The 22649-nt window shown below is 35.3% G+C and overlaps 5 protein-coding genes, 3 non-coding genes and 1 pseudogene across 8 annotated transcripts; 4 read left to right on the top strand and 5 right to left on the bottom strand.

Annotated features, from left to right (window-relative positions):
* Positions 1 to 1265: 1265 nt before the first annotated feature.
* LOC120282399 lies at positions 1266 to 2409 on the bottom strand (annotated as a pseudogene).
* Positions 2410 to 6319: 3910 nt separating this feature from the next.
* On the top strand, positions 6320 to 6409 carry TRNAY-GUA. Its single transcript is given in 2 exon segments — positions 6320 to 6356; positions 6374 to 6409. It is a non-coding gene; the product is annotated as a tRNA-Tyr (tRNA).
* Positions 6410 to 7492: 1083 nt separating this feature from the next.
* Positions 7493 to 9442, top strand: LOC120282903. The gene is made up of 5 exons (XM_039289733.1): positions 7493 to 7603; positions 7701 to 7874; positions 8232 to 8363; positions 8749 to 8865; positions 9016 to 9442. The coding sequence occupies exons 1-5, from the start codon at positions 7493 to 7495 to the stop codon at positions 9397 to 9399; spliced, it is 918 nt and encodes a 305-aa protein (XP_039145667.1). The 3' UTR covers positions 9400 to 9442.
* Positions 9443 to 9587: 145 nt separating this feature from the next.
* LOC120281765 lies at positions 9588 to 10212 on the top strand. The gene has a single exon (XM_039288461.1). The coding sequence runs from the start codon at positions 9646 to 9648 to the stop codon at positions 10018 to 10020; it is 375 nt and encodes a 124-aa protein (XP_039144395.1). The 5' UTR covers positions 9588 to 9645; the 3' UTR covers positions 10021 to 10212.
* A 541-nt stretch (positions 10213 to 10753) lies between these two features.
* Positions 10754 to 10894, bottom strand: LOC120283204. The gene has a single exon (XR_005543199.1). It is a non-coding gene; the product is annotated as a small nucleolar RNA snoR135 (small nucleolar RNA).
* A 594-nt stretch (positions 10895 to 11488) lies between these two features.
* LOC120283203 lies at positions 11489 to 11632 on the bottom strand. Its single transcript, XR_005543198.1, has one exon. It is a non-coding gene; the product is annotated as a small nucleolar RNA snoR135 (small nucleolar RNA).
* Positions 11633 to 11836: 204 nt separating this feature from the next.
* On the bottom strand, positions 11837 to 14439 carry LOC120282518 (40S ribosomal protein S3-3-like). The gene is made up of 6 exons (XM_039289342.1): positions 14305 to 14439; positions 14084 to 14231; positions 13729 to 13900; positions 13018 to 13072; positions 12788 to 12919; positions 11837 to 12322 (listed from the first exon to the last, which is right to left on the bottom strand). The coding sequence occupies exons 1-6, from the start codon at positions 14332 to 14334 to the stop codon at positions 12155 to 12157; spliced, it is 705 nt and encodes a 234-aa protein (XP_039145276.1). The 5' UTR covers positions 14335 to 14439; the 3' UTR covers positions 11837 to 12154.
* Positions 14440 to 14942: 503 nt separating this feature from the next.
* On the top strand, positions 14943 to 18126 carry LOC120282512. The gene is made up of 9 exons (XM_039289333.1): positions 14943 to 15157; positions 16147 to 16230; positions 16308 to 16366; positions 16503 to 16598; positions 16686 to 16766; positions 16842 to 16904; positions 17005 to 17178; positions 17319 to 17414; positions 17538 to 18126. Exons 1-9 carry the CDS (start codon positions 14989 to 14991, stop codon positions 17640 to 17642), a joined length of 927 nt encoding a protein of 308 aa, XP_039145267.1. The 5' UTR covers positions 14943 to 14988; the 3' UTR covers positions 17643 to 18126.
* LOC120282510 (peroxisome biogenesis factor 10) lies at positions 18116 to 22476 on the bottom strand. The gene is made up of 11 exons (XM_039289332.1): positions 22219 to 22476; positions 22080 to 22111; positions 21431 to 21520; positions 20675 to 20769; positions 20342 to 20552; positions 20122 to 20191; positions 19869 to 19947; positions 19534 to 19667; positions 18555 to 18652; positions 18339 to 18430; positions 18116 to 18247 (listed from the first exon to the last, which is right to left on the bottom strand). The coding sequence occupies exons 1-11, from the start codon at positions 22415 to 22417 to the stop codon at positions 18145 to 18147; spliced, it is 1203 nt and encodes a 400-aa protein (XP_039145266.1). The 5' UTR covers positions 22418 to 22476; the 3' UTR covers positions 18116 to 18144.
* Between the last annotated feature and the right edge of the window lie 173 nt (positions 22477 to 22649).

Raw genomic sequence — 22649 nt, 5'->3', positions numbered from 1 at the left:
CTTTTTTTGCTTTGTTTTGTTTTGTTTTGTGTACTCTATGAATCGTCCCTTCCAACTGATGATCTTTCTTCTCTCCTTCATTTTTATTTCATTTTAACTTTTTTTTTTTTCTTGTCTTGTATTTGCATGTAGTGATAGCAAAAGCATGCACACAGGCACCAAGGTTTGATCATATAACTTGGAAATATACCTGCATGAAAAACACTGATAAAAATATTAAAAAGAAAAGGTTGTATTTTCATGAACGAATCCAAAGATAAGAAAGCTGTACCTTTAACAGAGTCTCTATATATGCTTTTCAGTACATTTTCATTGGGATTTCAATAAATATGCAAAGTCCATATCATCTTACCGGGTCGGGTCTGATCGGATCGAGTTACGGAAACGAAATGACCAGCTCGGATCCGGATCCAAATGAACAGAGACATCCAATTGAGATCTCTAAATTCGATTAGTAATGTCAAGTGATTGGGTTCTTATTTCCTTTTTGACCGATAGAGATGCAGGATGCTGAAAGCATCCAAAAGCTTGATATTATAATCATAGCCCAAATAATACTCGGATTTCGCTGCTAATATTTGCCATCATGAGCACCGACTCCATTCACACACCACCATCTCTTTCTATCTTCTCCACTAGCAAAGGTCACATTTAGCCATAATATTAATATTAATATTAATATTAATAATAAAAAGGGAAAATGTAGATGTTACTGAGGTTCATATAGTCAAAATGTTTAAATTTTTAATAAATTGTATATGATCAGACACCATCATTTAATTGTCCGTGGAACTTTACTGTTAGTTTTGACCGACATAAATTTGTTTAAATGAATTCATAAATGCAAAAACCGGGCAAGTTCAAATTTATTGGATAAATCCTAAGATGGTGGTCTGAACTAAATCTAAGAATTTATTTGTTATATATGTATATATATATATACACATATATATATGTTCCATGGAAGGACAACTGAACTTTATAGCATTTATTCAAATAATAGTATTTTTTTTTATGTGCAAGTTCTCATTTTTCACAATTTCGTATAAATAAAATATATATTTTAAAAAAAGGAAAAATAGTTGCCAACTTTCAATATGACTCTAGTCTTCAATGTACACTCTGAGAGTCTCTGAGCCTTGGCAGTGCATGACACTATTGTGCAGATTTGTTTTTTTTTTTTTTTTTGAAAAAAATTGTGCAGATTTGTTACACTGGTACAACAACAAAGACTTTATATTTATATATTAACTTAATTTCTCACCACCATTTACAATCCAAAATACCCAACTAAATTCCAAATTTTTTTTTTAAAAAAAACCACACTAATTCCCAAACCTAAACACAATCAAGAGAGTAAAAAAAGAAAACCCTTAGAAACCCACAAGTACAATTCTTCCCAATTTTTAACTTAAAAAAAACAAAAAAAAAAAAATCTGTCAAAACATAAGCCCATGTGAAATGACGCGACTGCCCCCCAAACTCGTCGTCCCATACACCGGGAGTTCATTTTTATAGCAGCCAGCCACAACCGTCAGATCCTCCAGCTCAAACAAATCCGAGCTCCCATCGCTTGCCACGTCATCCCTCTCTTCATCTCCACGAACTCCTCGCTTCGTCTCCACCTTCCGCGCCGCCACCTTCCCAACGGTGGCTGAGACGCCGTCATGACAGAACCTGACGGACCTCTTAACGCCGTCAGAAGCACCTCTCGATGACGGCGTCACGCTCAAGCCCAACCTTGAGAACGAAGCAGCCGAGGAGCACGCTGAGTCTTCACCAGCGGCTCGCCTCACCGTAGCCGCCGGCTTCTTACTGTTCTTCGCTGCCGACGAGCCGAACAGTGAGCCGATGAATCCAGCGAGCCTCGCGCCGGGCGAAGCCGGCGTCTTCGGTCTTCTCGGATCTCTAACCCAGGTTCTTAACGGATTCGGTCTTCTTCTTATCGGGCGGCGGGGAAACGGGTCGGGTTTTAGCGGGTCCACTCCGTAACCCACCGGTTCGGATCGGTCTGAGCCGGGCCGGGCCTGACTCGGGTTCGGATGAAGACGAGAAACCCGCGGAGCTGGAAATATCGGAGGAGCTAGAACTCGACTTAAGGATCCGACAAGGGCGGGGTCGGGTCACCGGTACGGTGTGGTTACCGATGGAGCAAGTCGGGTTGTATTTGGTGGGGAGAGAGTGGTGAACAGGGTGGTGAGAAGCTTGGCGAGTGATTGGATCGTAGGTAGCGTTGGGATCGTCGTCGAGAGAGCGGTAGATGGCGTCAAGGAGGGAGGATGAGAAAGACGGCGTGTCACGTGCTCGGCGTGATGCTTGTTTTTCCATTGAGAAGTAAAAAAAAATTATAAGAGAAATTATTAAAAATAAAAATTATATATATATATATTTTGGATAAAAATTGAGGAGGAGGAGGTGAAGAAGAAGAAGAAGAAGGAGGCTAAAACTAAAAGGGTTTTTGGATGAGAAAGAGAGGAAGAAGGTGGTGGGATGGAGAATGAGGTGATATTTATAGAGAAAGAATGAAGGGGAGACACTCAGACACATGCACACACTTCTCTCTCTTTCTCTCTCTCTTTTATGAAAAGAAAAGAATGGAAATTGATGGAAGGAAAAAGAAGGGTGATTTTATCAAGGAGTTTTCTCCTTTTGTGTTCTTTTTAAATTTTTAATATTTAATATTTAGTTTATTTTTTTATATATATAAAAAAAAATAAACTAGAAACAAAGGAGAAAAAAAAACCATACTGTTAGAAACCAATACATAGTTCGAAACCTCTCAAACAAAAAAAATGCTTATCATCAATTTATCAAATATATATATATATATATATATACGGTGACGATCTCGTCAACGCTCGCGTGATCACGTAATCGTGAACATTGATACGCGCCGGATTTCAATCCAACTACCGCACAATCGCTCGCGAATCGCGAATACTCGCAGTACTCATTTATAAGCACAAGAAAAGTCGAGATCTGCAAAGTGTTTTCGATCCGAACCATCCAATCAATCTCAGAGCAAGAATCGAATCAATCACGACCCATCCAACTCTATAAAAAGATCAGTAGATCATTTGCGACGACTTCACTGAACGTCGCATAGATGACTGCTTTAGCTATATATATATATATATATATATATATATATATATATATATGTTACTAGACTAAACCTAGAAAAGCTGATTAATACAAAATCAAATCTCGTGATCTATTAATGGCTTAGCAGATAAACAAAAAACTAAGATTAAAAAAAAAGATAAATTATTTTTATTAAAAAATAGATTAAGAATTTTTATTAATCTTCACATTGTAAAAAAAAATGTTATTACTTATTGATATAAACAAGCTAGAAGATGAAATTCTCGATTTTTGAATTAAAAGAAAGTGAAATACTAATTCTTTTTTAAAATTAGAAATTGTGGTTGCTTAAATAAACTTGATTTATTCTATAACAATAAAATATAAACAAAGACAAAAAAAAAAAGCAATAAACTAAATTAATAAAAAAAGTTCTTTTTGCCAATCACCCACTCCCCCATTAGGGTTAGTATTAATGTGCTATGTTTGTAATAGGACCACTCTACAGTATAGCGTGCTCTATAACAGAACCATAGACCTATTTGGAAAGGAACCAAATTCATGGATTGGACTTCAAGGCTGATCATGCATGTCTTGATAAATTAATTACAAATTAAATAAAATAAAATAAAAAATTATACATATATACTATATATATATATATATATATATATATATATATTTATATTACTAAGCATGCTTGCTGGTGTTGTACGTATCCATTAGTTTTAAAATAAAAAAAAGAAAGAAGTATTAGAGATAAGAAAAGCAAGGGACATGGATTCCTATTCATGGATTCGCTTTACAAGCTTTTAGGGGCAATGGCAATGGCCAAAAAAACACACACACACACACGAGGGTTCTCTTCTTATTTTTGCTTAAATATTCCTCCTTTTTCTTTTTTTTTTCTTTTTTAATTTTAAATATTAAACACTGGCCTTTTAACTTTATAGGGATACTAAAACCTTCGTTTCAAGTAAGGGATCCCCCATTATTTATTTTAATTAATTAATTATTTATTTTAGGTACTTGAGGTAGTGGTTAAGTATTAATGTTAGCTGTTTAAGTAGGGAATTATTATGTCTTTGGAAAATAAACATTCTTGGTCTTTTTAAGTCCTTGAATTCAAAAGAAAAGTGTATCTGTTTGGTTCTGAATTAAAGAAAATTAGAGACCAATGAAATTAAAGTAACGGACTTTTTCTCTTGTAGTTCCATTGAACTCTTTCTTTCTTTCGTTCTTTCTCATTATTAAAGATATTAAATTAGCTTTGAGTTTTAGGATCCAATTGGATACTTTATTACATGATGGTTTTTTTACCTAATAATTAATTTTATTTGAAATTTGAGTTTAAAAAAAAAAATGAAGATCTAGACTGTCAAACTTATTCAGAAAAGAATCAAGTTGGAAATAAAAAAGTTACTAATTCATACTTTATGTTTTTACAAACAATGATTTATTCAAACTTCACTATATTTATGTATTAACATGAAGACATAAGCATTACACAATACACAGAGTTTCTTGGTCTATTAGCACCGGTCTCATGTGTGAGGCATTCATGTCCTTGTCAATGAAGGGATTTTGAACCTTAACTTATATAAAGTGAGAATACATGTGTGTTGAACTATTAATTTTATATTTTTATATATTTTTTTATGATTTGTCAACATTTTACAAAACAAATATAAAAATAAAAATATCATCATGCAACGCATTTGATTCTCACATGACATGGTGAAGGTTTAACTCGCTCTTATTACATAATTGATATAAAAATAATATGTATATGGTGTGGTTTATTACCATGAGATGGAAACTAAAAAAAAAAAAACTCAATCTATGGGCTTGTTGTAGAGTTTGGGGTAATTAACAGTCAATTAAAATATTTGAAGCATGTCACAGAAGGGTTTGTTGGTTTGTCTGTAGATCATTAGGTTGTTAATATTCATTATGTCCCTCTAGGGGTTTGCCCTTGTGCTTTGTCTGGATAAAGCCATGAGCACACGTGGGAACAAAAACAAAGGTGTATGTTTTAAGGTTTAATGTTCTAATAACATATACTATTAAAAGTTAATAAACAATACTGGCAGCTTGCAAGGCAAAGGAGATGCACTCACTCTTGGGTCTACATAGATTTTATTAGCTAAGTAAACAAATGGGGTTGGGTTTTTTTTTAGTGTGTGTGCATGTTACACTTTGATATGTTATGAATCTGTAAAAAAGTTTTGACTTAACTCCTTTAAATTTTTAGTTGTATTTGGTTTTCCCACAAAATATCCATATGATTGATACTTTATAATCAAGGAAAGGTTTTTAGACTAACTATATAGTTCTAAAATTTCAAAGATTTTATAAATATATATGACAAAACTTGAAAAAGTAATAAAGGACAAAAAGAAACATGTGAGGTTAAAAAGCACTTAGAAATGAGTTCACCCTATTTCATTTTGATCAGCGCCATCTTAATTCAATTTTAGATTTCTATCAAATTTAAAATTGTTATATATATATATATATATATATATATATATATATATATATATATATATATATATATATCATGTTCTCAGGACGGAATAAGAAGGATATAATAGGATAAGCTACGTTTTTATTTTTTGGTTGGTGAAAGAAGGATATGATGGCCTTGTTCTATTGATACACGGTAGCTTTTTATTTTCTAACCATCTCATAAGTGATAACTAATTCTATGGGGTGGGTCAGAATAGAAATCAGTAGCATATGATAAAAAATAATTTTTTTTTTTTCCATTTTACTTAATATCTCTCCTTCATCTAGGGTTTCATTACATCTCTCTCTTTTTTAATCATCATACTCTAATGAAAATATTCTTAACGACGAGGGTTTCATTATATCTCTTCTTCTTCCAATTATAAGGCTTAGATGAAAAGCTTTTCAATAACAAGATAGGCCCAAAATAGTCTTTTTAAAAAAATATATATATATACCTATATTAAAAAGGTTTATTTTATCAATTTACGTACAATTAATATCATGTTATAACAAAATGATATTCGATTACTTATTATGTGAGCATTTAATACAAAATAGGATATAAGCTTATCATTTTAATATCTTTTTATACTCTTATCCATTATTAATATATTTTATCCACTTTTATTATATCCTATTCATCAAACCAAAATTAAAATTGAAATAAAGTTGGGAGTTTTAATATAAAAAAACTCTTTTATATACTCCCAAAGACAAGAAACCGACCTTAGCTCAGTTGGTAGAGCGGAGGACTGTAGTTGGTTTACCTTCAGAAATCCTTAGGTCGCTGGTTCGAATCCGGCAGGTCGGATTTTTTTCCCTATTTTTTTTTCTTTTCTCTGTCTCCCTCTTTGAAAAAACAAAAAAATCAATGCTCTATGTCATCTTATTTTTGCTTTCTATTTTACGTTCTATCATTATGTTGTTGACTTCTCCCACGAAAACATGCTATTTTTGGCCTAAATTAATTAGAATTATAAAAAAAATAACGTCATTACTGGTTTTCAAGATTTTTATTATAATTTTGAAACCAATTAGGATAGATCAAAGCTATTGTTTTGAGTTTAAATTCAAAAATTTTTATTATAATTTTGAAACCAATTAGGATAGATTAAAGCTATTGTTTGAAGTCATTTAGAAATAGAGTTTTGAATTTAAATGCAAAGATTTTATTATAATTTTGAGAGCTTTAAAACAATTGTTTGAATTCATTTAAAAATAGAGTTTTGAGTTTAAATTCGAAGATTTTTATTATAATTTTGAGACCAATTAGGATACATTAAAGCAATTGTTTGAATTCATTTAAAAATAAAATTTTAAGTTTAAATTTGAAGATTTTTATTATAATTTTGAGACCAATTAGGACAAATTAAATCTATTATTTTAAATATTTTAAAAACAGAATTTTTGAATTTAAATTTAAAGATTTTATTATAATTTTGAGACCAATTGGGATACATTAAAGCAATTGCTTGAATTCATTTAGAAATAAAGGATAGTGCCTTGAGCCAAAATTGAGTAAATCTTGTTTTGATTTGAAGTACTTTTGGAAACTACTCTTGTGAAAATAGTGAAAGGTAGTTATTTTACTGGTGTTTTCTTCTCTTTGGCATGTGATTTTTACCCGATCTTGACGTTTTCACTTGATTATTTGTGTTCTTTCATTTCTGCATTAGTATCTTGCTTTCAAATTTATTATCGGCTCAACTATTTTGAGTTTGTTACTTCCACTATTTCCCACAACACTTGAATTCTTTATTTGTCAACTTCTTAAAATTTCGACATAATCAATGATCATAGCATAATCATAGGTTAGCAGTACTCGATCTTCTTGTGAAAAATTAGGGTAAGATATTCAAAAGATCTCGAGTTCAAGTCTTATTAAAAAGCAATAATGATAATGGATAGTCAATTGTGGGTGCGAACTCCCAACTCAAACTACCCGTCCCCGGCTGGGGTTCCGATCGTGTGCATACCTCTCATGTATATACTGTGTTTGTCGCTTGTAAAAAAAAAACACAGGGAAATTTGTTAGGTTATGTATAATTTGTGTTGTTAATTTTTCCGGCAATTTGAAACGTTTGTTTGTGTTCTTGTTTTAGAAAATAGCAATGCAAGAAAGGCTTAACAAGTTCATGGAGAAGCATCAGAAGAGGCAGGCAACCTTTCCCAGTGTGAAATTCTCTGGTGATAATGAAAGACTACAACATATTGATGCCATAGAACAGTTGCCTGTTGGAGCTCAAATTAAGCGTGTCATTGACTTACTCTTGGAGGTAATGTACCTTTTCTTATTCTTACCTTTTCCTTTCATGTGCTGTGACTTATAAACTGAAGCTTGAGTATATATGAATAAACTTTATCTTTATGTGATTATATATGTCATTATAGTGTATTGCTTTTGTTTTGTGTTTGCTATTACACCTTTCATTACTGCATATGTAGTAGAATTGAATTTTTGTGGGGAGGAATAATCAGATAGTATTTATGGATCAATCAACGTCTTATGGTTCTAAAATAGCTAATTAAAGTGTTATCTGGTTGTTTGATACTGTGATATTCTGTGTTTTGACCATTGTCATAGTTTCATGGACAACTGTGAATGTAATTTTGTTGTCTTGGTATTTCTGCAGACAAGGAAAGCTCTTACGCCAGAGAAGATCAACCAAGCATGCAATGTAGATATAAGTAGCAACAAGGTTGTTTTCGAAAGTTTGAAGAATAATCCTAAAGTGAATTACGACGGAAAGTGCTTCTCTTACAAGGTAACCGAGATCTTCATGCTCTATACCGAAGTCTTTTTATTCTAAATTTTACCATGTTTTACAGTTGCGTGAAAATAAGTTGCGTGAAAATAATTAGAGTTGATCACAAACATCTGATCAGCAGTGTGTGTATTAATTCACTCAAAGAATTCGAGGATCTCGTATTTTGCATGATCTTTCAGAACTAGTCTGCTGGTAGTTCCTTCATGAGATGTGTGTTGTTCCATGTTTGTTCTTGTATTTTGTTACATGAGATACACCAAATTATCAGAACTATTTACGTATATAACATCTAGAACACAAGTTAAAACTAATACACACTATGAATGAACCCTGCTATTTTCCGGTGATCGATTCGGGTAGCTCATTGTTGTATTTTCTACAGAGGAAGCATGATTTGAAAGGAAAAGCAGAACTGCTTTCTCTGATAAGGAAATTTCCTGATGGCATTGCTGTTGTGGATGTCAAGGATGCATACCCAACAATCATGGAGGACTTGAAGGCACCTTCTTTTAATTCTATATATATAATTTAACCAGATTTCTTCCCATTGAATACTTCAAAGAAATGTCTTCTTGTTATAATACAGATTACAATTGTAACAGAGCAAGGTTTTATAATTGTCTTTCTTGTTCGTATATTCAATTTCCAGGCTTTGAAGGCAGCAGATCAAATATGGATTGTGACCAATATGGACTCAAAGGAGGACATTGCATATCCGAACAATCCGAAAGTGATGATGACAGTGGATGATGATTTGAAGCAGATGTTCAGAGGGATTGAACTGCCGAAAGACATGGTCGACATCGAGAAAGAGCTCCAAATGGCTGGCATGAAGCCTGCAACAAACAGTACCCAGCGCCGTGCCGTGGCACAAATCCTTATCAAAAACACTCAACCAAAGCCCAGAAAATGTCGGCAACTTAACCGGAGGTCCAAGCTCACCAATGCTCATCTTCCAGAGCTTTTCCCAGGATATCAGTGCATTCAGATTTTGAAATATCAACCTGTCCATAAATGGCTTTCTGTTAGTTAGTGAATGTAACAATGGAAGTCATTTTAACTTTATTATGTTGTGTGAACTAGCCAACAAAGTTGGCCATGCTGGAACCACAAGGATAGATATAAAGATAAGCTTATCTTCCATTAATTCGTCGAGGATCCACCACGTCAGATGCTGATGCTGACATGGCAACTCATTCATCTCATTATCATTTGTTTGTAAGCACCACCCTATTCAACATCTCTAGCATTCTGCAAACAAACAGAAGTGAACACCAACATGGCAATGGTGACAGTAGCAAACACCATGGCAATGCCAGTTAGCCAGAGAGTTACCCAGTTAGCCGGCTCCGGTGAGTTCTTTAGTCCATTTAAGCTGAACACCAGGTCCATTAGAAGCAATGTTAAATCCAGCAACCGTGTCGAGATCATCACAGCATCATCATCAATCAATGAGAAGGCGATGACTGGATTGACAGCGGCAGCTATGACAGCGGCGCTGGTGATACCAGAGATGGCAGAGGCAGCACAGCCGGGGATTTCTCCATCTCTGAAGAACTTCTTGCTTAGTATTGTGGCAGGCGGCGTTGTGCTTACGGTCATCGTCGGGGCTGTCGTTGCAGTGGCCAATTTTGATCCTGTTAAACGAAGCTGAAACAATGGCTAGTGATATGTAAATGATGAACAACTGCATCTTGTTGCGGTGTGTCTCCCCAGTCTCATTGTTGTATAAGTTTTCCTCCTTAGTGTATTTCTCTTTCACAATCCAAACGTCCCTTTCCCAGATATTGATGATCCATTTGCTTATTTAATTATTGGAATTGATGTTATGAAGATGATATCATGATACCATTTCCCCATTCTCTTGTTAAAATTTAATTTCACACTAATATTCAATTTGGCACCAGAAGCAACTGGTCAGCAGTGATGGACAAAATAGAGTAACATTGAACAAAACCACCAGTTTTTTAACAGATAACCAAAGCCAGAAAAAGTGATGTATTTAAAGATATTTGGTCATTATAACCAAAGAAACATCTTCAAGTTACAATCAAACAGCCAACCCTGTCCACTCTTTGAACCATGTTTGATTTTCCATTTTCAATCAAAAATTCCGATAAATTTCTTAGGATAAATATAACAATTGATCTGCGAAAAGAAAAATTACAGCTTCATCATGCATGGTGTAAGCATGTATACAACCTGCTGGCAAATTAGAACATCAAACATTTTACTCATGAAACTTCTAAGAGTTATGAAAGCAATGATATAAAGCAATCTGATATCCAAAGAAAAACAAACTTCCAAGTACCAAAAAAGAAACTGATCAATTCAATCCTGGTCATGGCAGAAATATCACTACATACATACTGAATTCTTGCAAAAAAAAACATGAGGAAGATGATTGTTGAGATGCACAATTAGATGTCAGAACTCAACTGCTCATCTTCGGCATAATTAATGTAGCAAGTAAACACTCAGGGCAGGTATGCTTTATAGAGCATAGCACCAATACACAATCCTGCTGATGCTCACTGAGATAAAGGAAAACAAATTGTTTCAGCATATGTTTGCATGATGCAGTTCTGGATATGGTCAAACTGAAAGCTCAACAAAAATATTTAACTTATCCGCTTTTGGATTGATCAGTACAAATATGGATGCCAGAAGCTTTGAGCACCGACTCAATTCTTGTGGCTAGAAAAACCTATATCACTAATCAAAAAGATGAAAACCCAATGATCCATGCTTGATTTTCCATTGTCAAACAAAACACCATGGAAATTTTTTGGAATAAATAAAACAATTGCTCTGCATAAAGAATATTACATCCCAGGGCACGCTTTGCAAATATGCAAAAGTTCTTCAACACAAAACCATGTTATAAGCATGTATACAACCTGCTGGCAAATCGGGCTGTCAAAACATTTTATATCTTTGTCTAACTGCAATACCAGACATACTGAAAATGCTAATCTAGAGTATGTCAATGTCATGAAACTCTTAAAAAGTCATGAACGCAAAACAAAGTTCCAAGTGAGAATAAGAAACTGATCAATTCAATCCTAGTTTATCAGCATTTGCAAAAATATCACCGCATATATATTGAATTCTGGCAGAAAAAATATGAGGAAGATGATTGTTGAGATTCACAATTAGATGTGCAAGAACTCAACTGCCCATCTTCCCCAGAATTAATCTGGCAGGAAACACTTTCGGCAGGTATGCATAATAGAGCATAGCACTGATACACACAATCCTGCAGATGCTCACTAAAAGAATGGAAAAAAAAATTGTTTCAGCAAAAGTTTGCATGCTGTAAGTGCATAGTTCTGCAAATGGTCAAATAGAAAGCCAAACATTAAACTTATCCACTTTTGGATGCCAGCTGCCCAGAAGATGCAAGAGTTGACTCATTCTTATGGCTGGAAAAGCTGTCTTTAATCACAAAATGCAGGCTAATACAAAACTGAACAAAGCAAAAACATTCATGAAATATTATTCACTCCAAGGAAACGAAGAAAGGAATGGAGCAGCTTTAAGAATCTGAACAACTACCAACAATCATCAAACGCAATAGACCATAAGAATAAAAGAGAACAGCAATTAGACAAGTAAAGAACAGACAAAGAAAATTCAGATAATGGAAAGAGTTCCGATGATAAAAGAACCAAAATTTTGGCCTGACAAAGAAATTATAAAATAGCTGCTCTGGTAAAGAAAGTCCAAAGAGAGGAAGAGTCAAAAAGAAGAGCCAACAAGGCCTTCCAACATTGACACTACTTAGCTCAGGCAACTGGAACCTCTACTTCTGTAGCCATCACTGGAGGTCTTGCGAATTCTTCTTCGTCCTTTGGAGCATGGATAGTGACCAGATCTGGCAGAGGTGTAGTTGGGCCCTGCTTACCCTTTGGATCCCAATCCAGCATAATTTTAACCTTGATTCCAAGTACACCCTAAACAATGAAGAAAGCACAAGGGTTATTAAGTAGATTGGGGACTGATACAAACTTCCAACTCCAAATCCATGTTCTTGAAATCATTAACAGGGTAAAAGTTGATATCCCAAAACAAGGCAGACAACAAGAGAACCTAGATGACCAACAGACGTCCAAACAATAAAAACTCAGATAACCACACAAACAAAAACGACTACAGATCAACAGTAGGCTAGATAATTTCAACTGAAAGATAACTCTACAAATAAGAATTAGAGGCTACAGCATAAAAGAGAAACTAGAAAACAGTTGGATGACTCAACAATAAAAATTCAAAAGGATGCAAAAAAACAAAGTACACATTCTCCGCATCGCATCAATTAAAATAACTTCCACCAAATAATATCAATAAAACCCATAAGTAGCAAAAGAAAATCTTTAACAGGAGAACGGAAGACTAACAGGGAAAAAATGTAGCCTAACCTGTCTCAGGAGAACATGCCTCACTGCAGAGTCAATGTATTCATTCACAGGATGGCCGGAAGAAATCATGTACCCGTCCTTAAATTTCATGGATTTGGCACGTTGTGCCCTGAGCTTTCCGCTTACAATCACCTAGGAAATTAATAGCATAAATATCAGCAGGTCACGCTAAAGAACAAAAATAATAATTACAGAACAATATTTATTAAGTTAAATGTTAAAATACATACCTCACACCCTTTGGCTCCACTTTCCATGATAAACCTCAAGACCCCATAGCAAGCCCTGAAAGACGTGTATCAGTCAACTAAATAGGGATGGCAATGATGCTGACAAAAAAATGAATCTTATCAATTATGAGTCAGTGAAACAGATTGAAAGCCAAGCAGCTGCAAACCCTCACCTACTTAACAAAGCAACCATATTTTGCCAAAACCAAACTTAACATCATGAAAGGCAATAGTCTGTTTCATGACTTAAACAAAATGCAACGCATGGGCACTTTAGTCATCTTCAACACAAACTTGGTGTGGAATAGACCATTTTGCTTTACAGATGACAAAACTTCAGTACAGGTGCCAAGAAAATAAAATTACAAAAACACAGGGCACAGAAACATAAGACGTGATTCGGTGCCAAAAGGTATTTCCAAGTCATTTGCATTACACAGCTACTAAATTTAATAAACCTCTCCACCCACTAATTTCAACTTCAATGATTGTCAAAAAACTATTTGGGAACTAAACCAATAATTTCAAGTAACACCTATAACCAGGATGAAGGGCAAGTATAACGCAAACATTTTCATTGCAAGAGACGTGTGAATACAGTCATTCTAAGTAACAAGATCTGTTAGAGGAATATAATGTTGCAAACCGACGCTAAATCACAGAATAACAGTAAAAGGATACACAAGAAGGAAAAAGGAAAGAAACACAAACCTCCTAACAGCAAGGCCCCCAAGAAGCTTATAACGAAGGGACTCAGCTTGTGCAATGGCACAGAGACCCCTGTTATTAACCTTCTCAGCATAGAGCTCGACGCTATTATCCGGAAAGTTGAATCTTTTCTGAACAACCGAGGTCAACTCTCTAATCCTCCTCCCCTTCTCACCTAAAATGCGCAATAATCAAGTTCTCAAAACTGATATCCTAGAAATCCCACAAAAGGGGGCCAAAGCCACATTTTTCTAATCTCCAAGTTCTTAGGGATCCAGTTTCTGAAGATTGAATCCAATAAAACCAAAAAAAACTAAAATCCTAGAAATCAGATCTAAGGAGATAAATGAAAGATCACCGAGAACGTTCTGGGTGCGGGTGGCCCGGATGATGATCTCGGTACGCATGGGTGTGACACGGACTTCAACGCCAGAGTATCCATCCTCAGCAAGCTCCCTCGTGAGGACCTCGTTCAGCTCCGCGAAGAAGACGCCGTCCGCCACGAACTACATTCCAAAGATCCACGAAACAAAAATCAGCCAAAAAAAATACCGAATTCAACATCAGAAAGGGAAAAACCTTGCGCTTCTTGCTCATTTGAGTCGCCATTGGGGAAGAATCAAGAAGAAATCGACCTCTCCGGCAGCGCTCTCGCGGCGGTGTTACCCTCTGTAAACCCTAGCGCGAAGGGAGGGAACTACTAAAGAAATTGGGGTTTTATGGGTTGGAGGAGAATGGAAGATCTAACGGGCGAGATGTAATCATAAAGAAACACCGTTCACATGCCTCGAGATCAGCACTTAATTATCATTTTAGGATAATTTCTAACTTTTGTCAAATTTAAAGACATTTATTAAGAAAATAAAAAGATTTTTTACATGCAACTCAAATATAAGAAATTATTTGTCATTTTATTTTTATTTTTAATTTAGTTATTATTTATTTTTTAAAATAATTTGTAATATTTTGACTTAGGATTAAATCACTTTTGTTTATATAAAATCTATTTTATAATATATTGAATATTTATAATATATATTTAAAATAATTCAATAGTTTTTATTAAAAGTTTAAAATATATAATTGATTTCAACAAAATATATAGTATTCCCAGGTAATTTTAAATCTATATTCTAATTTAAAAATATTTTTTTCTTCTTCTATTCTTTTATTTATTTATTTATTTGTAAAGACGAAACCTTATCTGGAAAGCCAACCATAAAAACCGGTTCTTTGACGACTTCCCGCGAAAATCTCAATTCCATGGCTCATCTTCTCCATCTCTCATCTGCTTCTCTTCTCTCTCAGCGTAGATCTCTTTATCATCCTCTTGTTCTCCTCCCAAGAAGAAGATCCTCTCATGGCCTCCTTTGCGGCGCTTCTGAGAAGAAAGATGCCAGCTTTACCGACCAAATCCTTGATTACATTGAAGGTACTTGCTTTTAGCCCTTGATTTGCAGTGTTTTTTTCTTCTTATATTTTGATTAATTGTATGTACGTTGTTTCTTTATTTTCTGCAATTTGATTGAGCTTCTTCGGTTCATGATGGAAAACCTAGCGTGAAATGGCGTTAGTGGGTGGTTGTTTGAGTTTGTGGAATGAATAGCTGAGAGTTTTTAGTATAATGAAATGGAATTGAATGAAAAAAGGAAAGTGTAATTTGATTTCAATTCCTATGTTTGGTTGCATTTTTTTAGGTGAGAATGGGAGCAATTTTTTGATCAGGCTGTTCATTCTTCTTGAATTTTGATTAATTATCATGTGTTGCTTTCTCTTATGAAATTTGATCAAGTGTCTTCTGTTCATAACTTCATAGTGGAAAACCTTCTTCGAAATGACATTTAGGGTGATGCCCTTTGTTGCAATTACCAAATCTGTGACCAATTGTTTCTGTTTGCAAGATTGATAGCTTTTAGTGAGACTCATAAATGATTTTTTTTTAACCATAAGATAGAAGATTTTATGAAAATGTGCTTTGTGTTGTTAGCCTGCCTTATTGTTCCATCTATATGTCAATGGTGCCACTGACAGTGATTGCTTGATGGTAGTCGTAACTGAAGGTATTTCATTCAGTTTTATATCATCTGTGACAGGACCATCTATGTCAGTGTAGTTTTATGAAGATTTTGTGTGCTATCTGAGGATAACATACATCAGTATAGAATATGGAAAACTATCCTAGAGTATGAAGATTCTGAATATTTGAGTCCTTACGTAGTCTTGATGCTATTTTGGAATACGGACTAATTAACTGTGGGTTAATGTTTATCTCATTTGAGTTGAATAATAACAAGATAAAATACATGTAAAACAAGTTCACGATGCTTTCTACTAAAAATTGATATCATTTGGTAGTACTTGCTTGATGATAGACTATTGCAATTTTGACAAGCTGCAATATATGTGGATTGTCATTTGCAGGTGGTCCTAAACTCAGAAGATGGTATGGAGCACCTGATCTACTTCCTAAAGATGGCGGTCTTGAGGAGGAGGATGAATCTCCAGGTAACAGTAGGTTTGCCTATTCCCTTTTGTTTCCAAAGAAAACCAATTGATGATTTTTGTCATTGCCATTTGCACAGAGATCGAAGAAGTTCGGGACTGTGTACTTGTAACAGATGGAGAAAGTGAAATGGGTCAAGTAAGAAATTACTGAAGACTTTTTCTCTGAAAATTTAACTTGTAGAAGTAGGTTTCATTCTAATTTACTAAACAATTAGTTAAGAGACCTTTTGTGCTTGTTTTGTTGAGGCTATACTGGTGGTATATTGATGCAGATGGTAATACTGTCGTTGATTCTTAAAAGAGCTCGAATAAAAGCTCTTGTCAAGGACAAGAAAGCATCTGTGGATGCTTTTGGATCTTATGTTGAGGTGATATCATTTAAATCTTGAATTTCCTATGAATTCCATCTATATTTCATTTAATGCATACTCGGTTTTCATATTTCTGATGTGAAGCCAGTTGTTGGAGATAAAAGTGACAAGTTATTCCTCACAAAGACTATGAGAAATGTTCGAGCAATAATTTGCCCTTCAAATGTATGTATGTACAAGTCTTTTCTAAATTCATAGTATTGTGCTAGAAGTGTTTTAAACATTACATACTATTCACAGGATGGTTTTTTATCGAGCATTGGCTCGATGAAGGATGTGGAACACATTGTTCTCCTCTCTCAGGTTCTTTCTTTTCTCCTCAATCACTTGAATTTACAATTGCAGACTTATGTATTATTTCTGTAGTAACCCATCTACTTCTATGACTGTAATAAGGTCACAGTTGGCGGTTTACAAAAGCAGCAGTGGAATTCAAGCCATCATGACTAGCAAGGCCAGGGAGAGGGCCAAGCAAGATGAAGAAGCAGTGATGGAATCCGGCATAGCATACACCATAATTCGAGCTGGTATGCTGCAAAATTCTCCGGGTGGTGTACAAGGGTTCAGTTTCGGGGAGGTTTCTATTCTAACTTCATCCAAAATTTTCTTGCCCAACCAAAATCAGCTTGTTTAATTCCTTCTGATATATTTAGCATTCTGCATGCAAAATCAATAGCAATGTTTTGGTTTGTTCAATTTGTTCAATTACAATTTCAGGGTGTAGCTGGGAAGGGGAAACTGAGTAAAGAGGATGCGGCACTTATTTGTGCAGAGGCACTCGACGCAATTCCTCAGAAAGGATTGATCCTGGAGGTTTAGCTTTCTTTTTTCCTACAGAATGTACTCATGTTTTGCTCTATATATACACAGTGGAAAAGAGAAACTCATGTTAGAAGTGAGAATGAGACTCATGTTGGTCATTTTCTTTATTTCCAGGTGGCCAATGGAAATGAGAAGGTTTCCAACTGGAAAGAATGGTTTGCAACACAGCTCAAGAACACCGAGGAATCCCAAATGATCATTCTTGTCCTGTCAATATGATTTGTATGCTTACAATTGAGCTTTTATTATATAGTGTCTCTTCAAATGCTCGAGCTTGTTTACACGCAATAATATGTACTTTCCAGGTTTCCTGAAACATTGTTAATGAGTGTTGCATTTGGTGATGTATTTATGTATACATTCAACAGCCACATGTGCTCAAAGTATAAAAAGTTGGAAGTTTCTTTTCTGATATCATAGATAAAATTTTCCATTTGTTACACAGGTTTCAGGAAACAATGGCCCTGAATTTAATGTATACAGCTTACAAGATAGTAATATCACCCAAGTTAAAATCTAATAAGTGTTCAACTGTGAACCACTATCAGCATGGCTGGAACAAGGGAAATACAGAAATCAGCATGCTGTTAGGTGGTGCTTAAGTGAACTTTCTTGAATTAATCTCTTCCTTGCATCTCGATTTGTAGATCAAATGGACATACACTCCCACTTTTCCTTCCATTTTTGGTGGTAAAGAACAAAAGAATGAATTGTAGCAAGACTAGAAATCTGAATGGTATATACAAACTAGACTTGAATGAGTCATTGGCGTACGGCAAAGAGGACATTCGGGTTTTTCATTGCACCACGCCATGATGCAGTTCCTGCATATCAGGATTCACAAGGAGAAAAACAAGGTTAGAAACTGCAATTTATATTGGAGGCTTATCCTTTAAAAGAAAGAGAGATGAGTACCAGCAAAAGACATGACCACATGGAGTGGCTGTGGGATGTTGGCGCTTGCTGAGGCAGAGAGTGCATTTGCTCATACTACCTGATGTTTGAGACTGAAATGAACAAGGTAAAAAATTTTCAGAACTCCATACAAACATGAACTTCCATTTCCACCATGAAATGAAACAGTGCTCCTGAGAACATTTTGAGATGTTGAGTAGAAAGAAATTGAGATACCTCTGAAGTGGACGTGGAAGCAGAGGTTGAGCTGCCAGTGTTAATGTTAGAAATTTCGATCAAATCACCATCTTCGTTCAAAATAGGTAACCCTTGTCCTGCAGCAGATACAATCGAAAGAAGAATATCACCAATACTGCACTCAGAGAAGTGGGTTGTGGGGGTTGGGGGAGACTGATTCTGAAAAATGAATTTTATGAAACAAAGAAAGCCTTTTAACTGGACAATCTCATTATCAGTGTTCAAAGATACTTATCACCCAAAAAATGACCTGGTGGCAATAAAGAGGGATTCTAGGCGAAAGATCATGCCGTCTCAACCAACAAAGAAGTAATTAAGGTTTCAATGCATGCATCAATGTTGCTGGATAAGGAGCAACATTTAGTAATTAGGGTTGTTTTTGGTTGGGGACGGGGATGGAGGGAAGACTGATTCTGAAAAATATATCTTCTGAAACAAAGAAAGCCTTTTATCTGGACATGCTTATTATAAGTGTTCAAAGATACTTTCCTCTGGAAAAATGACTTGGTGGCAAAAAAGAAGGATTCTAGAGGGCTAACTTTACAATGATGTTACATCTAATGCAAATGACACCAGGAGAAAGGTCATCCCATCTCAACCCACAAAAAAGTAATTAGGGTTTCAAAGAATGAGTAAATGTTGCTGAATAGGAAGCAACATGTAGGAATAATTTCAGAATAATTATTATGCAGATGGTAAACAACATTTTATTGTCCTTTTAAAAAAAAAAAATTCCAGTCGATGCTTGCATGCTGCATAATCTTCCTAAACTTCAATAGGACCATTTTCATACTTTCCAAACTACCACAATGAGCTGATCAAATCCATCATGAAAAAAAATTACAAGCTAGAACTGACACAGGGAAGAGTTGCAAGCTATAGCTGACACAGGGAAGTGTCAGGAATTAAATAAAATGGTAAAATGTAAATAAGTAGGGACCATATAAAATTATATAACCTGTTGAAGAATATTGACTTCCGAGTGCTGTCTGATTTACAGTAGTAGTGACCGATGATAAATTGCTCCTGCGTAGTCTTTCAGCACCAAGAATGCAAAGTTGGATGAGAAGAAAAACACCTAGAATTTGATACCTGCATTTGAGATCAGAATGAGACACACCTAAGCATATACACTATTGAAAATATAGGATGAAAAAAATTCTTGTATATGGAAAGAATAATGTCGATCCATGCAAATGGCAAATTGGTGCTTTAAGATGCTTGTGAACTCAATAAATGCAACCGCCACTTCCCATATTAGAAAAATTAAAAAGATCTATCTTCGGCACATACCTAGGTCGATTGTTCAATGGCTTCCCAATAAATACATAGCGTATGCCTGCTGCACGCTTTGATATATGATAATAGAGGCCTGGATAGCAAATGAAACTTTAAGATTATGTATCATGAAAAACATTGCATGAAATAACAGGGCAATAACATTGAGGAACATCAAATCAAATACCATCTATAGGCACAATACACTAATTTACAATTATGGAAAAAACCAAATGTCAGGCAAATCATTTCCATGATCTGGAATCACCTTCAAAATAAAAGAGCATCAGGTTGGCACGGAGAGCCAATTGTATGGCTTCACAGGCAAAGGGAAGAACCTATTAGACATTATCAGGGCAAAATATGAGGTTATACTGTTCAGTCCAAAGAAGAGAAGACATGCCCTTTGATTGTTAATATATGCATGGGCTATGCCACACTAGAAAAGGAAAGAACGAGAAAATCATCCAGAAATCAGATTCAAATACCATAGGCCACTTCTGAACTGTCCACAACCATAAATTGTTGACTCTCTCTTTTAACCTTGAAAGAGCTGATGTACGCACGCCTGTTAAAGATGAACCATCAGCAAGCATGGAAGATTGTGCTTGACCACTTCCACTGACATGGCTGGTGTTCGCATGCATCTGATCAAATGCAGCATCAGCCAATTGAATACCACGAGCAGTCATCCTAGAACTACAAAATATGAACAAAAAATGTGAGCGCAAGATAATTCAGAGAATTTTAAGAAAAAAATTTACCAAAGTACAGATATGTTTACTTCCTAGAAGTGATCATAAATCAGGGGAAAACTCAACCTAATTCTTTCTGCGAGATAAGGAATTGTTGTCTGGTAAACAATGAAAAGAGCACGCCTAGCAGGTGTAGGTGGAAGACCATAAGAAGTTGCAACCTGCAAAACATAGGCATGAATACACATCAATTTCAAAAAAAGTAAAACCTGTAGTAACCAACATTTGCGTGAAGACAATAGGCATGTAATGCTAAATTATATAACAATAAAGTGATTCTAAAATGTAAAAGCAATAAATATGTCAAAATATAGACATATAAGTTGATTATAAAGTTATTAACATTGCCAACAATTATTGTCAAAAAATGATAGGTGGATATCAGTCAGCCAGCCAGCATGATCATTCATGAAAAATAATGAAATAATGATAATTAAAAAAAAATTATATACAACTTCTGTAAGTTTATCATACACAATACCAAAAGTCTACGTCAGATGGTTTAAGACCATCACACTTTCTATGGGAACAAGCTAGTTGAAAGAAGAAAACAATGGCAAATAAAAGGGGCCTTTTTAACAGAGGCTTTTAGAGTATCATAATCATAGGGTACACCCTTGGGAGAATTTAACTCCCACATATTATGCAGAAGATAAACTGTTCTTGTGATCAAATAGTGTCAGATAAAATATTGGGGAATAAAGGAAAAAAGAACAAACAGAAAATGAAGGGAGAAAACAGCAAATCAGAAATAATGTAGTGTATGACAAATTACACTTCACAAGCTGGACAAAAAATTGTGCTTGAAACTTAAACTACGACCTGAGATATGTCACAATACTCTTCTCCCAATGTCTGCTGCCCAGATCCTGTTGTTAGCATGTAGTAAAGTGCCTGCCCCAACAGCTTGATCTGCAATGCACCAAACGCAAAGTCACGCAATGTCTCATACTGAAAGGATGAAATCAGGCTGAAGAAGATTTGGACCAGCTTAGTACAATAAAAATATAACAAAAACTACAATTACATTATAAAAGAAAAGCAAGATATGTTGAGACATGATGCTATTACTCCAAAACTTCCAAAACAATGATAATGTGATGTACTTATTCAGTTATAAATGAGCTAATTTAGGTTTCAAAAATCTGTTTTGAGTACCTTGTAATTTATTCATTGCTTGTCAGCAGTTCATAAGTCTCCACAAATAACAAGATAACAAAAATTGCCTCCCCTACAAAATCTGCTAAATAAAACATATTGCACAAACTTGCGAAAGGCTTAATTTTCCAACCAAGCTCTCAGCATTTATCAAAAGCTTTCCGCTTTCACACTCTTTCCAATTTTACATGAATTTTAATAAAAAAAAAAATTTAACAAAAAAACAAAATTCAAAACTAGAAAACCAACAGAGCTACTACAAACAAGCCATTTAGAATAAAGAGATTGATACAAATTATAAACGAACACTAACCTCGCTCTGATATGCAACAGCAGCCCTAGTTCCTGAAACCCAAACCAATACACCAAATTTATCAAGGAAAAGTAGTGATAAATTGGCGAACACCATAACAAATATGAAAACAAATAGAATTCTTCAAGTAATTGCAAACCAAAGAGGTGGCGAATCGCATCGCGGCAGGCGTCATGGACATATGAGGCGTAATGATCGTCCTTCTCCGCGGCCCGCATAATCTCCGGTTGCGCCGCCGGTGGGAAACTCCTCTCCGCCACCACCAGCGAACTTGATCCCACTTCGCCAGCGCCGGCGCCGGCGCCATCGCCTGGTTCCCCCGGCTCAACCCTTCCCATCGTCTCTGCTCCCAAAGTTCTCCGGCTTCCAAGGCCCAGATAAACAAGACGAAGTTCGAGGTCTGGTCACCGCCGAACGGAATAAGGTTATAAAACAACGAGGGTTCGAGGGAGGTAACTCATCTCATGATCGAGTCCGATTACTGACGCTAACGGGTCGGATCCAACTGAATTCAGGTGCGGCAGATAGAACCCAACCAGAGTCCGATTAATCAATTTAACAAATTTTTAA

This window comes from Dioscorea cayenensis, chromosome 18 (genome assembly GCF_009730915.1).
Source record: "Dioscorea cayenensis subsp. rotundata cultivar TDr96_F1 chromosome 18, TDr96_F1_v2_PseudoChromosome.rev07_lg8_w22 25.fasta, whole genome shotgun sequence".
Classification (NCBI taxonomy): Eukaryota; Viridiplantae; Streptophyta; class Magnoliopsida; order Dioscoreales; family Dioscoreaceae; genus Dioscorea; species Dioscorea cayenensis.
This window is presented reverse-complemented; position numbering and strand designations above follow the sequence as displayed.

Excerpts from the sequence above, each read along its gene's own strand:
- LOC120282903 (XM_039289733.1), top strand. The coding sequence starts at position 7,493 with ATGATAATGGATAGTCAATTGTGGGTGCGAACTCCCAACTCAAACTAC. Across the intron at positions 7,875-8,231 it reads TCATTGACTTACTCTTGGAG|ACAAGGAAAGCTCTTACGCC; the intron begins GTAATGTACCTT and ends GTATTTCTGCAG. Across the intron at positions 8,866-9,015 it reads CAATCATGGAGGACTTGAAG|GCTTTGAAGGCAGCAGATCA; the intron begins GCACCTTCTTTT and ends TTCAATTTCCAG.
- LOC120281765 (XM_039288461.1), top strand. The coding sequence starts at position 9,646 with ATGGCAATGGTGACAGTAGCAAACACCATGGCAATGCCAGTTAGCCAG.
- LOC120282518 (XM_039289342.1), bottom strand. The coding sequence starts at position 14,334 with ATGGCGACTCAAATGAGCAAGAAGCGCAAG. Across the intron at positions 13,073-13,728 it reads GGGGGCCTTGCTGTTAGGAG|GGCTTGCTATGGGGTCTTGA; the intron begins GTTTGTGTTTCT and ends CACGTCTTTCAG. Across the intron at positions 12,323-12,787 it reads GGCATGTTCTCCTGAGACAG|GGTGTACTTGGAATCAAGGT; the intron begins GTTAGGCTACAT and ends TTCATTGTTTAG.
- LOC120282512 (XM_039289333.1), top strand. The coding sequence starts at position 14,989 with ATGGCTCATCTTCTCCATCTCTCATCTGCTTCTCTTCTCTCTCAGCGT. Across the intron at positions 16,231-16,307 it reads GGAGGAGGATGAATCTCCAG|AGATCGAAGAAGTTCGGGAC; the intron begins GTAACAGTAGGT and ends CCATTTGCACAG. Across the intron at positions 17,415-17,537 it reads AGAAAGGATTGATCCTGGAG|GTGGCCAATGGAAATGAGAA; the intron begins GTTTAGCTTTCT and ends CTTTATTTCCAG.
- LOC120282510 (XM_039289332.1), bottom strand. The coding sequence starts at position 22,417 with ATGGGAAGGGTTGAGCCGGGGGAACCAGGCGATGGCGCCGGCGCCGGC. Across the intron at positions 20,553-20,674 it reads TATCTCGCAGAAAGAATTAG|TTCTAGGATGACTGCTCGTG; the intron begins GTTGAGTTTTCC and ends CATATTTTGTAG. Across the intron at positions 18,431-18,554 it reads CTTCCACGTCCACTTCAGAG|TCTCAAACATCAGGTAGTAT; the intron begins GTATCTCAATTT and ends TGTTCATTTCAG.